The sequence below is a fragment of the Colossoma macropomum genome, unplaced genomic scaffold (genome assembly GCF_904425465.1).
Source record: "Colossoma macropomum unplaced genomic scaffold, Colossoma_macropomum, whole genome shotgun sequence".
Classification (NCBI taxonomy): domain Eukaryota; kingdom Metazoa; phylum Chordata; class Actinopteri; order Characiformes; family Serrasalmidae; genus Colossoma; species Colossoma macropomum.
Genome location: NW_023494784.1, coordinates 30,598,394 through 30,612,867, shown reverse-complemented (window position 1 = coordinate 30,612,867; position 14,474 = coordinate 30,598,394). Strand labels below are relative to the sequence as shown.

General features: G+C 42.8%; 1 protein-coding gene across 2 annotated transcripts in view; it reads right to left on the bottom strand.

Annotated features, from left to right (window-relative positions):
* bmpr2b (bone morphogenetic protein receptor, type II b (serine/threonine kinase)) overlaps positions 1–14,474 on the bottom strand; it is a 69,685-nt gene that overhangs the window by 6,516 nt on the left and 48,695 nt on the right. For both annotated transcript variants that reach the window (XM_036568174.1, XM_036568180.1), the window contains 9 exons: positions 10,189–10,299; positions 10,016–10,107; positions 9,372–9,602; positions 6,945–7,059; positions 4,329–4,489; positions 3,237–3,384; positions 2,662–2,798; positions 2,138–2,310; positions 433–1,733 (listed from right to left, as the gene is read on the bottom strand). In XM_036568174.1, the coding sequence (XP_036424067.1) occupies positions 433–1,733; positions 2,138–2,310; positions 2,662–2,798; positions 3,237–3,384; positions 4,329–4,489; positions 6,945–7,059; positions 9,372–9,602; positions 10,016–10,107; positions 10,189–10,299 (2,469 nt within the window). The remainder of the gene's footprint in view (positions 1–432; positions 1,734–2,137; positions 2,311–2,661; positions 2,799–3,236; positions 3,385–4,328; positions 4,490–6,944; positions 7,060–9,371; positions 9,603–10,015; positions 10,108–10,188; positions 10,300–14,474) is intronic.

Sequence of the window (14,474 nt, the reverse complement as noted above, 5' to 3'; positions counted from 1 at the left end):
AAAGAATTTGTTTATTATTTTCAAACTGGATTTATCTATCTGGCTGCAGTGGAAAGATACGCTATTTTAGTGACTTCAAACAACATAAAATTAGGAATTTTCAGTGATTCAATATGAAAATCCATTTTAAACACATTTTAGAAAATGAATTTACACACACAGGCCACACAATCTACACTGAACATTTTTAGGAATCTACACTGAACTTGTAGATGTTAACATTCACAAGTAATAAGAAATAAGTACAGATTTGTGATTACAACAGTTTTAGTGTTTTATTAAGCCTATTTTAGTATGATGGAGACATACCTTTAAATATTCAAACCACTTTTACATTCTGAAATCATATGCAAGGCAGCAGAGGTTGAGAATGCAAAGTAGGGACTGACAAGATACAATATGACGACAGAAAGACATATGAGAAGAGCTTACCGGACAGAGAGGAGTCCTGCGAAGTGGATGACAGGTCCAGTGAGTTGGGTCGCTCAGGTCTCCTGGGCTTGGGCTGTCTCAAAGGAACTTCTTCCTTTACCTGTGGCACTGAGGGCTGGGCTGGTGGCTCTGTGGGTAGAACAGCAGCAGCAGGACGAGTAGGCGCAATAGGAGCAGAAGTGCGGATGTTACTGTTGTTGTTGTTGGAGTTTGTGCGGCCCGTGTGGTCGCGAGCAGCAGGTTGCTCTCTCCTCAGCAGCGGCTCATGCTCGTCAGGGCTAGAGTTGATGTTGATGTTGAGGCGGCTGTCCTCTCCGCTAAGCTGGCTCTGAAGAAGTGGTGCCCCTCCCTCACCCTGTGGCCCGGCTGGGTTTGTGGTCCCAAATGGGCCAGAGGAGCTGTTAACGTAGCCGTTAACTACCACAACTCCCACTCCGCTCCGTACCGCGGGGCCGTTGTTGGTAAGAGTGACCAGATGAGGCTCCACAGCTGCTACTGTGTTCATCTTGGCCACACCTGTCTCCACCTGCTTCAGATTAGACTTGTGCTTACCGAACTTCAGTCGAGAGGAGGAGGACTCCTTGCTGGGGTTTTTCGTGTTGAGAGGCAGACTGGTGGGGCGCTTAGGGAGGTTCTGCTGCTTAGGAAGAGGGAACATGGCTGGCGGGGCATCGCCCATTCCGCTGCTGCCTGCTCCGAACTCTGCCTGTGTCCCACCTCCAGCCCCTCCAGTCACCTCTGCTGCCAGCTTTATGAAGGGGTAGAGCAGACTGGAGCTGCCTGAACTGAGTGGGTCAGGAGCGCTGAACTGTTTCTGTGAATGCTCCATCAGATTCTCATCAGAACTCTCCTTCAGGTTCTTGTCCACCTCCTTAGGGTCCAGTTTTGTGGTCTCCAGGTCTTCCTCAGTCAGCTGCAGGCACACAGGAACACTGCCCCCAGCACCAGCCTCCTCAGAGTGGCCCAGCTCAGAGATGGTGGTCATGACTGTGCTGGGGGTGAGGCCTGCGGTGGTGGTGGTTGTGGAGAGACTGGCTCCACTGGTCTCTGGGCTTGGGAGCCTGGCCTGGGCTTGGGCCTGTTGTCTCTCATAGTTTATCGAGTTCCTGTTCTTCTCTCCAGCGCCCCCTGTGCCTGTGCTGATGCCGCTCACACCCATGCCACTCACTGAGGACGTGCCTGAGGTGGACACATCTCCAGGAAGGTTCTTCACCATGCCCTCGTGATCCTCGATATAAGACGAGGAGGAGTAGTCAGGGTAAGGCCCCATCTTTGGAACCCTGCGACTGTGGGTGAGATTCCTACAATGGGAAAAAGAAAGCCAGTTAAAATGAAAGAGAGAATAAAAGTAATGTACAATACATTCAACGTATTCAGATTACGACATTTAATTCACTGATATTCACAGCTATAGCAACGGATACAACAAAAGAAAAACAATTAAACCATTTATCAGCTAAATATATCATTTAAATTAACTATAGGATAGCAATAAGCTAAAAAGTACACATTATACTAATTAGTACAGATACAGTGCCTGAATATCACTTCAGCTTTCGCACTGTGAAATGGCACTAGCATGCAGTGTTCTCAGAAACCTGTCCCAAGAACTGTGCAGCTTGACTAGACTAAACTAGGGTTTGTGGTGTTTGTGTGAGGTCAAACAGAAAGCTCTAATGACCGAGTGTGCATTTTGTAAGCAGACCTCTCATTCTGAAGTGCTGTGCTCATAGGGTTGACTGTAGGGCTGACAGATTTGTTCCTGTCCCATATAAGGAGCAGTTCTGCCATGCGCTCCTCTGCACACTGAGCTGTCAGACGAGCCTCTGCATCCTGATCCCAACAGTCCTCCATCGTCTCCTTCAAAGAACGCACAGCCTAAGACAAAGACAGAGTAAGACAGTTTAAAAAAATAAATAAAATAAAAAAAATCATCCAACTGCTCCCCAGCACCACCTCCCACACCATAAAATGTATATATGTATGCAAACCCACGTATACAGAAAAATCATGCTAATTTCAAAGAACACATACAGGAAGTATAATTCCTATAGGTCTCATACCTCAGCCGCAAAAGCTTTTAAATGTTCAGCTATGGGCATTCTTAACTTTGCTGCTGAAAGGAATCAATTAGTAATCAATTCACACACTGAAATGCTGCAAATACCTGCAACACAGCAGGGCGCCAGAAATTAGGTTGCCCATCCCTGTTACAGGAGCACCTCTTACCAGGCTGTTCTCCTTCCAGGCCTCGGGGAACTTTGGTCTCTGTTTTTCTCGGGACACCAGCACCTGCATATCCTCGAAGGATGGGTGGTTCCCTGCCTCTGCTTGGAAAGCCATCTGGTACTCTGGTACGGTCTCCCCTGCAGACAAACACAACTGGTTACAACACTGTACACAAATACAAATAGTTCACTGAAAGGCTGCATTGTCTCCCTAATTAGTGGAACAAACTAATAGACCAAATGCATGAGCGTATCATGAAGCTGAGTATATAAGACAGTAGGTTTGGGCTAGCTCCACTGCACTGTCCTGCACCATTTTAAATCCAGTTCACAGACACAGCTGATTAAATAGTAAGTGTTGACAGGAGATTGCCAAGGCTGTTGTTGTAAACCACTGGCATAGAGTAGTACTGTCATAATCCTCACTCACTAATGAAGGTAAGGAATAGAACGTAGTGCATTACACAAGTGCACAGAAATTGGGTCATACAATGTGCTGCAGCCATTCTGCTTAGCCAGCAGATTTCTCTCAGGCCCTGGATGTATGTATGCAATACAAAGAGTCCTAGATCTCACCTGGGAAGAGGTCTGTACAGCGCATGAAGGTTTCCCAGTAGATCAGGCCGATGGCGTACATATCCACCTGCTTTAGGGCAGACTCACAGTCCCTTAGGTTCACTGCCCCCTCCAGTACCTCTGGGGCCATGTAGCGAATGGTCCCAACCTGGACAGGACAGGAGCACAAACCATGTGTAAGGTGCCAGACCAGGCACCCACAAACCATGTTTAAGGTGCCAGACTAGGCACCCACAAACCATGTTTAAGGTGCCAGACTAGAAGCCCTAGGTCAGCAGACAATGAGCTTGAACTGAGAAAGCATCTAAAGACAACAAACATGTTATGAACAAGATTAGTAAAAATATATAGGGGAAAGTAGGAATGCCCCCTTTTTTTTTCGTTTCTGATCTTAATTCAGGTCCTTTAATATTACAGTGATACAGAGCGCCGAGCCAACATTTGTACTTGCACATAATACAGCCGCACAGCGCACACAATAAACAACCCAACCCAAAAGTACAATCCAATCCAATTTAGGTAATGTGAAACACTCTTCTTTTTTTTTTACATTTTTAATTTTAAATTGTCTAAAGATTTTTGGTATGTTAGTATGCAGATAGCATGGTGTCTTGAATACACTACTGTCATATTTGAAGCTTCTCTAAGAAGAGCAAAGAAGTGTACTCCTTTTCTTGCCTTTGAAGATACTGTTACTGCTAAGTGCAGCTAGCTTAACCACAGTCGAGACACTAGCATTTCAGATATTACAAGCAGTTGTTGAGCTATTTTAATTTTCCACTTCAAACAGTTCCACACTGCAGGCATTTAAACCACTTGTTAACATCTGAAAACATAAAATACTGTTAAGTTGTGGCTAATGTCTGTTTATCCACTTCTAAGCACAGTGGGGTAAACAGCCTTTAAAAAAATGGAATTTGATCAGGCTTAACACAGCCAATACAGATTCATTAAAACATGCCTTGATTGGCTCCAGACATCCCTAGTTTTCAAATTACCATAAAAAAATGATTTTCACTATGAATGGTGTATAAGAGTGTGTGGCATGCTTGTGAACGATGAACTGCACCTGTAAGTTTTTAATTGGTATACCTCACTGATGGCAGCATTCTCCTCCTCTCCAGGGCGGACAAGGCGGTTTCCTGTCAGTTTCATAGACAGGCCGAAATCACTGATCACACATGTGCCATCATTCTTGACCAGGACATTTCTGCTGTTTAAGTCCCGGTGTGACACCGCAGGTTTGTATGAATCTGAGATAGGGAGGACAGAGAACTTTATTAGTGTGATGTTATAAGATATAGAGGCAACATGCCACTGTATGTCCAAAGGAGTTGATGCAATAAAGAGAAATACATTTCATACGTTGCTTTCAAGGAAATGGTATCACTACAGTTGCAAGAAAAGCTTGTGAGCTAAGTATCAGCAGGCATCTCTTGCACTTTGTAACATTCATATTTATAAGTCTACACTGAACAAGAGTGCTTTGCTTTGCCTGTTTCAATTTTGCTTAACACCTTTCGGATCTGCCACAACTACTGGAGCAAAGTACCTTCATTAAACCTTCTACTTACACAAACCGAAATAGTTTTGTGTAGGACAATAGGCAAAACTACCTTAACCACTGCACAGAACTGATTAGCAGATCTACTGAAAGGGTTTGCTTGATGGTATTTGCAATAAAGGGAATTTCATTAGTTAATTAACATAATAAATAATACATACTCAATTAAATATTTTCCATCAATGACCTTTAGCCCTTGTTTAACATAGATATGGCACTGTAAAATACTGTGCATGGTAGCTTATTTAACACTGTGTTATTTTTTATTATTGCTCAGGTAATATTTTAGTAAGCTTTCATACTGAAATCTGTATCATTTGAAAATGTTCACTATATTTTTCTCACAGCTGTGAGACAGTATAGTGAGACTGTAGCTCTACCCAGAAAACTGAATAAGGTGTTTTTATATCCGAGGGGAGAAGGTTTTATTGAACAAAACAAGGCGGCTGAAAATTGTGTGAAACACTATTATTTGCCAGTAGCTCTACACAGAATGGCTGGCAGGCATTTTCACAAATTAGGTTTGCTCTACATAACACTGCAATGTACCAAAACAAAGTGTTTAAGTGCCAGGAGATACACACTACACAGACAGCCACCAGGTGGCAGTACAGCAGCCCGATAGCAAGAGTGTAGTGGTTACGGGATAAATGCCATCTCTGCCACTCCTCCCCCACCAGCTCTCAGCTCTGTGTGTCTGGCTCTGAACTTCAGGCTCTAATGAAGCTGAGACAGAGGAAGACAGAGAGAGGGAGACAGAGAGGGCCAGGCAGAGGCCTGATCCTGCCGCAGCTCTCTGGCACTGTGCCAGAGCCAGAGAAACAAGAGGAGCGCACACAAACACACAAATTAGACCTATCTTATCTGCACTGCTCCTGCTGCAGGCTCTTTAAAGATCGGGCGACTGAGGAGTCCAGCTCTGACAAATTAACATTACCGGCTGTGTTGGAAGAATTAAAAAAACAAAAAAAAACAAAAACCAAGAAAACAGATGTTACCTTGCAGACACACTACTATTCTTTTACTGCTTTTCTTCCTCTCTTTCTCGCTCACATACAGTGAGCAAATTCCTGGTGATCAGTATGCTTTATGTACATCGGCTGCCTGGATAAAATTTTCACTAGTTTTAAATCTTGGCTAATCATCCTGTTTCCTCAGTCCCGCTGCATACACATGCTACGTGCTCTACGCTGCTCTGTGCTGCTACTGGGACCCGGCGGCAACAAGCCACTGTTCAGTCTAACACAACGACACAGCATGAAAAATGAATCAGACGCTGATTCATATTTCAGAAAACGTGCTGTCTGACCCAGATGTGCACATCAGAGTGAGCCCTGGAGGTGGCTGGGGCGGTTTGCCGCTGCACCACCGCAAACAGTCTGCCCAGCGACGGCCGGCCCATGGGTGGATTCACGCCGCTTTTTTTATCCCGTGCGGTTAGGAGAGAATAGCAGCTGGGCTACAGACGCAGCCTTACAGCTGGGTGGACTTTTGCCCTTTGCAAATGAGACCTGGTTCGATACTCCTTAGAGGGCCTTAAAGCTTACTACACTTACAGGCAATGGAATTAAATAAACCCATGGATAATTCAGTCTTTATTCAAAGAAAGTCAGTATTTGTCAATTAAATCTTTATTTGTCCATCTGTAGTATATGACTGATTGCTATGGACTAATGTCCATACAGTAATGCTATGGTGATTCCCCTGAAGCAACTGGCTTCTATTTCAAGTGTGTTTCAAGTAATGGATTTTCTGTTCAGGAAAATGTATCAGAATGTGTGTCTGTGGTAACCAACTGTTCTCTTCAAAAGCAGAGAGATTAGGTTGATAAATGCTACAGACACAAGCTTTTCTGAGCATATTTTAGATATTGTCAGTATTCCTAGAAAGTTGATCAACTGCATGTGAAAAACTAAATACTGAGATACATTATGATTATTGAGAAAATTTCCACATCATTTTGCCATATTCTCACACATAATAATAATAACACATAATACTGTCTTTGTCAGTCTTTCCAAATGAAATGTGTCTGCTTTGCCTGAAAAGTGTGACTATATGGGCTAAAAGTGTTTTTTTTTTCCCCCTCAGTGTGTGTTTGTGTGTGGGTATATGTCTGTACAGCACATGAAGGTGACCCTCACCTCCTCTAAGGAGCTCCGTGTGCAGGTAGGCCAGTCCTCTGGTGACTGAGTGGGCGAGACGGCAGCAGCTGACCCAGTCCAGCGCATGCAGACTGAGGTACCGACAAAGAGAGCCCTGAACACACATGTTTTACAGTTACGCTGAGACAGAACGCCCTACTCACCAACACTGTAACCTACACTGCTAAAACACCTGACTGCATCTTAAAGGACTGTTACCTTCACTTCAACAATCTTAAGAAGAAACTTGAAGCACCATTTGTTGTAGAGATATTTCTTCTGAGAGCTCTTACCTAAAGGGCCTAATCAAATTATGAGCACACTAGAATTATCAATGTAGTCATACTGTGAAGCTACTCACACTACTGCATAACATAATACTGTACATACTGCTGGGTTAATCACCCCTGGGAAGCTAACAATCTTTTAAATTGATGGTAGTTTAGAGCAATCACAGAAAGGAATTTCACTTCAGTGCATAATTTATGACCTATATGATGAAAATGGTGCTGCAACATGCAAACAGTCTTTGGTCTTCTTCATATTGCTATTAACACTGTAAAGCATTTTACAAAACCTCAGTTTACAAATGCTGAAAAAATTTGTAAAAGAAAGAAACAAGGTCAGCTCTACTGTTACTGTGATAACAGCCATTTCTGGCATATCCCTGATACTGTTTTTCATTATCATCATCGAGAACACCATCATATTTACAGACCACTCTAAATATTGGGCAAAACCGATTTCCACTCATGCCATAAAGGAGGCATTAGGGCTGTACCATGTGTCTGTCATACATTTAAATACAGACACTGAGCACTCACAAAATCTAATCTTATGACATTAACGCATTGCAGTGTTAAAGAAAAAACAACAATAAACAAACTAAAAAACAACAGTCTTAGATAATGAGATGATAAGATCATAATAAAGATAATAACATCATAATCGGACATTAATTCATACACACAGAACAGCCCAGCTTGGAGGAGGGTAAATTGCTGGATCTCACTAAAGTACATAAAGTTTACAGACAGAAATTGGTCATTATTAGTGTACACATAACAAAAGGCCCGAAACCACAGTAAACACTGCTATTAATGACATAATGACAAATACGCCAGAGACAAGAAAAATCTTAACACATGAAGATCAGGAATCATTTTATAAATAGCACCTTGATGCCCTGAATCAAAATTGAAATGAATTGTGATGTGACCAGGCATCTCCACCCTAAAATATATAAAATATCCATATATATTTGTATGTTTATAAATGGAAAAATAAAACCTCAGGCTCTAGGGCAGTAAAGTGTTATTAACCTGAATATGTACCAAAAAAGTTTGAATCCCAGCCCTGCCACAACCTCCCTGTTGCCATAGTGACTGGCATGAAAGTTACCCCAGCAGCCGATTCTGAACTAGCAGAATGGTATTTCATGGAGAGAACACAAAACCTGAGCCCATTAGGGAGTCTTTAGAATCATCTCAATCAGCCTAAGGGTAGTTGTTATTGTGTCTAAGAGGAAATGCAAACATTTGCCTTTAAGTCACCCCTCCCCCCGCTAAGTCCCCAAGCTTACAGCAGCTAATGTATTTCCATCCAGGGTAAATAATTAGCAGTGGAGTGGAACAAGAACAAACAAGACAGTGTGTGAGCAGAGTAATGTCTGTCTGTTTAGAGACACAACAGAAGAGGCGTTCATTCCTCCGAGTCACATGCACATGCTAGACAGGTGTGCCTGTTGTAACATGTTACACAGGCATGTGAAAGAATGTGGTGCTTCCTACATAGGAGTTGAGCCACAGCTATTTCTTGTTGTTGTCTGTGTGCAGGTGTGCAAGTACATTCATCTAACACTAACCTGTTGTGGCAAGGTAACGATATATATGTGTGTATGTGGGTGTGGGTGTGTGTATGTATATATATATATATATATATATATACACATAGTAATGATATATGGGTGATAATGTGAGTTGGGTAGACTGAAAACAAAGAGAAAGAGAGGCTGTAGTGTGTGAGAGGAAGAAAGAAAAAGAGTGAGAGAGAGAGACAGAGAGAGAGAGACAGTAAGAGAGGGAGAGAGACAATAAGCTGACATTCAACACAACCTTCTCATAGTGGCTGCATCTGAATCATCGATAAAAATATCTACCCAGATAGTTTTGTAACCGGCAAGACATTTGACTCCTCACTCGTCTTTGACTAAAATAGTACGAGAGGCCGATAAAAAGGATAGCAGAGATATAAGGGCAGTTGAAGGTAAGCAAGGGAATTCTACACTGGTCTACAGAGACCAGTAAGAACATAGCAAGTATCTGCAATAATGGGTTGCAGGTACCCCTGAACACTGACAGGAGACCAGTCCCCTCTAGATAAAACCAGTATTAGAGTAAATGAAGCTGTTGCTGGATCAGTACTCACATGTGGGTAGTACTCCATCACCAGCAGGTACTCCATCCGCCCGTCTGTTGTCAGTCGCTCGTCTCCCACGATAAAGTGTGCTATGTTGTCGTGCTCCAGCAGGGGGATTCGGTAAATTGCACGTTCGTTGATAAAGTTCTGTCGGTTTGCATAACTGAAGACTTTTACTGCCACTGGACGTTCATCCAGTGAGCCCTTGTACACAGAGCCATAGCGTCCTCGGCCAATCAGCTGCAAAGAAAGGAAAAAATTAGGCAGTCAGGTCTCGCTAGTGAAGGTTTTCAAGCCCTTTGAAAGTTAGCAACATTTTTTTGGATTACAAAATCATACTTTGACATTTTACTGAACAGCATTTATATGCTCTGACAATTCCTTTTCAAAGGCAGTAAATTAAAAATAAGTTATTCGTCTGCAAATTTCATTTTCAGTCCAAAAACTGTTGACAACACTCAAGGATGGGTTGCTCCAATAGGGCAATTGTTTGCTGATGCCAATATCCAGTATTTTTGAAATAATATTGAATAATGTATTAATTCAAGTTATGCCACAATAAAAGAGGAGTTTTTGCTACATACGCTCTGGCACAGTGGAGAGTAGGTGGAAAGCTAAGAGGAGATCAGCCATTAAAGTGGAGAAAAACTCACCTCCAACAGTTTCAGGCTATCCAGATCGAGAGAGGGCTCAGACGCTGCTGCCTCCATCATGTCCATATTGTGCAGGCCCTGCTTACGGTCTCCTACGGTAACACACAAAGAGGTCAGATCACCATTTCAATAGCATTAGGGTAAACTTCCATCTAGCTGCTACTGTATCTCACCTGTCAGCATGCGGTAGCCGAAAAAGAGTGCCACGATGAGAACAGCTACTATGGAAACAGACGCCAGGGCGATGAAGATGGCCTCCTCACGGTAGAGAGGCCGAGGGTCCACTGAAAGAACAGACAAGGTGTAAGACAGAAAGAGGTCAGCATGTTTATTCTCATGTTTCTGTAGCCCTTTATAAGCACTGGGGACAACGTGGTTAATAATAACGTGCATTGTTGATGTCTTTGACTTTTAGTAGCTTATGCCCATGCAGTAATTTCTGAATTGCATAAATCTCAGCATGGCTCAAAGATAAAATACATCCCAATAGATGTTTTTTCATGTCTCTGTGCCTTCAGTGCCACCAACGTTTAAAGCACTCATCTCTTTCTTTAGTCTTTGTTGGTTTACTGATAGTAAAATGAAAGAACAAATAAAAGATGACATTCATTCTTGAAGATGACATTCTTGCTACATAGTGGAAATCTGAATCATGGATGTCCAGATCCCTACACTCTTTGCAACTCATCAGTAAAAAGGTCACACCACCTTCCAAAATGGCACAATACAAGCAGCATGAGATGTCAGTGGAATGTGATGAGATTACAAAGAACCATAGGCTTGGCTGAACTGAGAAGAAGCTGGCCAAAGCAGCCAACTGGCAACTTAACAAATCTGCTAGGACAAAGAATACAGATGCAGGAGGAACAATCTATGCTCTACGTCCAAAAGTTTGTAGACACCTGCTTATCCAACACTTCTTCTGAAGTCAAGGGCATTTATTGCAGGAACAGCCTTTACTCTTCTGGGAAGGGTGTATGCTAGTTGTAACTCTGCTGTGCCGATTTGATTGCAGTCAGCAACAAGAGCATCAGTGAGGATCAGGGTAACAAAAATAGGTGACACTGTCAAAAGTTGACACAAGATTCTTGCAGGGACGGCGTCTTGCACGTTGATCAGCAATGGATGCACCCTAAAGCTGGTTTGCTAATCAAAACCACAACTTACTGGCGGTCTGGAACACTGTATTCACGGTTCAAGCCTCAAGCCAGAAAAAGCGCACACTGTGGTCCTGAACACTGATTTATAGAACATAATGTAGAAAATCTTTGATGTTGCCATGGAAGATGCAATACTAGTAAAAAACAAAAAAAAAAACGCAATTAGATATTTTCCCCAAATCATTCAGCCCTAGTATCTGGATTCTTTTGGATGCAGTGTATATTTGTCTGAGGTCAAAGTAACACACTTAAGCACACAACTACAGAACACTCCCGTTCCATCTCTCTTTAAAAAAAAAAAGCACACACAGGCTTTTTCAGTCTGGACTGTATCATAATACATGTATAGATTTCAATTTTCCCATTAAAGATCAATAAATGAGTAATTTCAAGCACTGCATAAAGAATGCATACCAGCATCCAGGAACCGATACTGAAGATGCAATTGAGCATTCTAATTCTCCACTCTCTCTTTCTTTCTCTTACTCACACACACACACACACACACACACACACATACACACACACATACACGCACAGATTAACGTATTTTTTGCAAATTTGTTATATACACATATTCCACTATCATATATAGCCATCTATCTTTTATATGTAGTTTCTCTTTCACACACACTTACAATACACACACACACACACACACACATACACACACACACACACACACACACACTGTTTATATGTCCTGGAGTCAGTAGTGTTTGGCCTGGAGGCTAAATGTCTGCCTGCCCTTCCTTGTCTCCCGCCTATACGTTCACTCCCCTTCCACTTCCTGCACTTCTCCCTTCATCACTCCATCCATTATGTGCTCTCTCCTCTCTTCCTCCTCTCTGCTTACTTAATCTCACTCCATCAGTGCTTCCCACCCCTCTCATCTCATGTGCCTCTTTCAATCACTGCCCAAGATCCCTGCTCTATTTCTCCTCGTCTGCACTGCTACCTTTTACACAGTGTAATCATTTAACTGATTTAATTAAACTCTGAGAAACACTGTGATCAAAACAATTTGAAGAAAATTTTTAGTTTAGTTTTAGTTACTACACTTACTAGCTACAAAGTAATTTCAAGAGAAAATCATACATGCTACTCATATCATAAATGTCTTATTATGTTGAAATGATCTTTATTATTCAGACTGATAAGAGTATTTTGCTACCAGCAGTTTATAATACTTGAAAATCAATTGATAATGAGTATTAGAGTTTGTCTAATACGTTGTACTCTAAGCAGCTGAAGCAGAAGGTAACACTGATTATGTATATAACCGTGGATCTGTGACTGTGTAGAACCACCAGTGACAGTGCAAGCAAAGTGAATAATTGTCTTACAAGATATTACACCATCACTGTCAAAGACATATGATGTGTGATGTCTGACTACTATATCAGCCTCTATCCACATCACATCTTCCTCACAACCCAAATTCTCGCGAGTTCTGAGCAACATGCAAACATGGCCATCTTCCACAGTCACAGAACCATGGTTACATAAGAAACCAGCACTCCGTTCTACCAGCGGTACAAGCACTGTGGAAGCCTTGTTTGGGCAAACCAGAGAGTTTTTTAAACGAGCATCTGTGAACAAGCCCACCTCGAGCCCATACGTGTCTCATATCATCTAAACTACCTAAGGATTTGATCTCCCTGAGAAATCTGATGGTGGGAAAGTGCATCCGCCAGTTTGACTGTAGGTGAACCCCACGGAGCAAAGCTAACCTGGAATACGCCAAAGTTAACAGCTGGTGGGCCAGCCAGAAAGATGCTATCGATTTTCTGCTCCCTAAACTGTTGATGTGGAACGCTGTTGATATATTGTCAAGTTGAACAAGAACATGTCTGCCCTGTAGGGGCAACACAAAGCATTTCATGGTCAAGAGAACAGCTCTTAAATCGAGCTCATTGATGTGATCCTACTGGCAAGCACTGGCCCATCTCCTGCTTATGCTGTGCTTGTTCCAGACCCCACCCCAACCTATGCAGGAAGCACCTGTGGTGATCACCTCTCTGCATGATGGAATCATACCCAGATGTACAGCACTGGTGAGAAAGTCCAGACTTCTCTATGGTTTTAGGGCACATATACACTGATGGGTAATTCTGATCAAAGTGTGTCTACATCAGACTGGATGGAGTCGAAGCTGTCTTTTTTTGGAACCAGAAAACAGATAAAAACAGAATAAAAGCCCCCTTTAGGAACGAGGGGATCTATTTCCTCCATCGCATCTCTGCTTAGAAGGGAACTTGCTTCCAAGGACAGAGCTGCTGCTTTCTGAGGGTCTGAGACATTTGTCCATCTCATGCCCATATCCCCTGGGGGCCAGTGGCAAAATTGCAGTCTGTACCCTTGGGTTATTGTAGAGACAGCCTTCGGGTCAGAAATCAACGTGGCCCAAAAGCTTGCCTGCTGTGAGGTTAACTGTCCCTATAGAGGGTTAACAGCACCTATGAGGTAACAGCTGCTGAATACATGCAGAGGAAACAAACATGGCAAAAAACACCTAAACACTCAGCAAACAACTAGTATTAGTGTGTAGCTGTAGCCTATGCAGTAGCAGCCAGCTAGCAGCTCACTATGGGAGAGAAAACAAAAGGGTAATACTCGCAGTCTCTCGTCAACCCATGGAGGACAGCCATGCTCTGACCAAAGTTCAGATAGTTTTTTTCCCCGATTTTCAGACCCCGTTTGGATGTATCCAATTCCATCCACTAGGTAGGACTCCCCCACTCCAGCGCTATGAAGGCGAAAGCTAGCACAGTCTTCCTCTGAGACCTGTCAAGTGAGCCACCACGTCTTTTTCGACTTGTCGCCAATGCAACGTCATTGGACAGGTCAACACACGGAGGAAAATGCCAACCACCAGTTCTGTTACATCAGCTAACAGACACATGCGCTGTGTGATGGGAGATCTCCAATGCTCAGACAGTTGCACCACTCGGGAGCCCAATACTTTAGGTTTATTATACATTTGGCTTAGTTATGCCTATACCAAAAAAAAAAAAAAACATGACTCAGTCAGAACAGGGTCTAATTCATGTACTGCATCAGCACTAAAATACTGATCCCGTACATCCCGATCCTAATACTGAGCCCGTACATTTGCTGTAGATGGACTGCTGATCGCCTACAATCAGCAATCTGCCTATGCTGACATGATATCACCCTGCATCCGTATCCCTTCTTTGTTTTCTGTCTAATATGCTTTCCTCCGTTCTGCAGTATGTAGCAACGGAGGGGCAGCAGCAGTCTTGGTCGCCCTGGGTTACCATCACTCCTCTCAGATA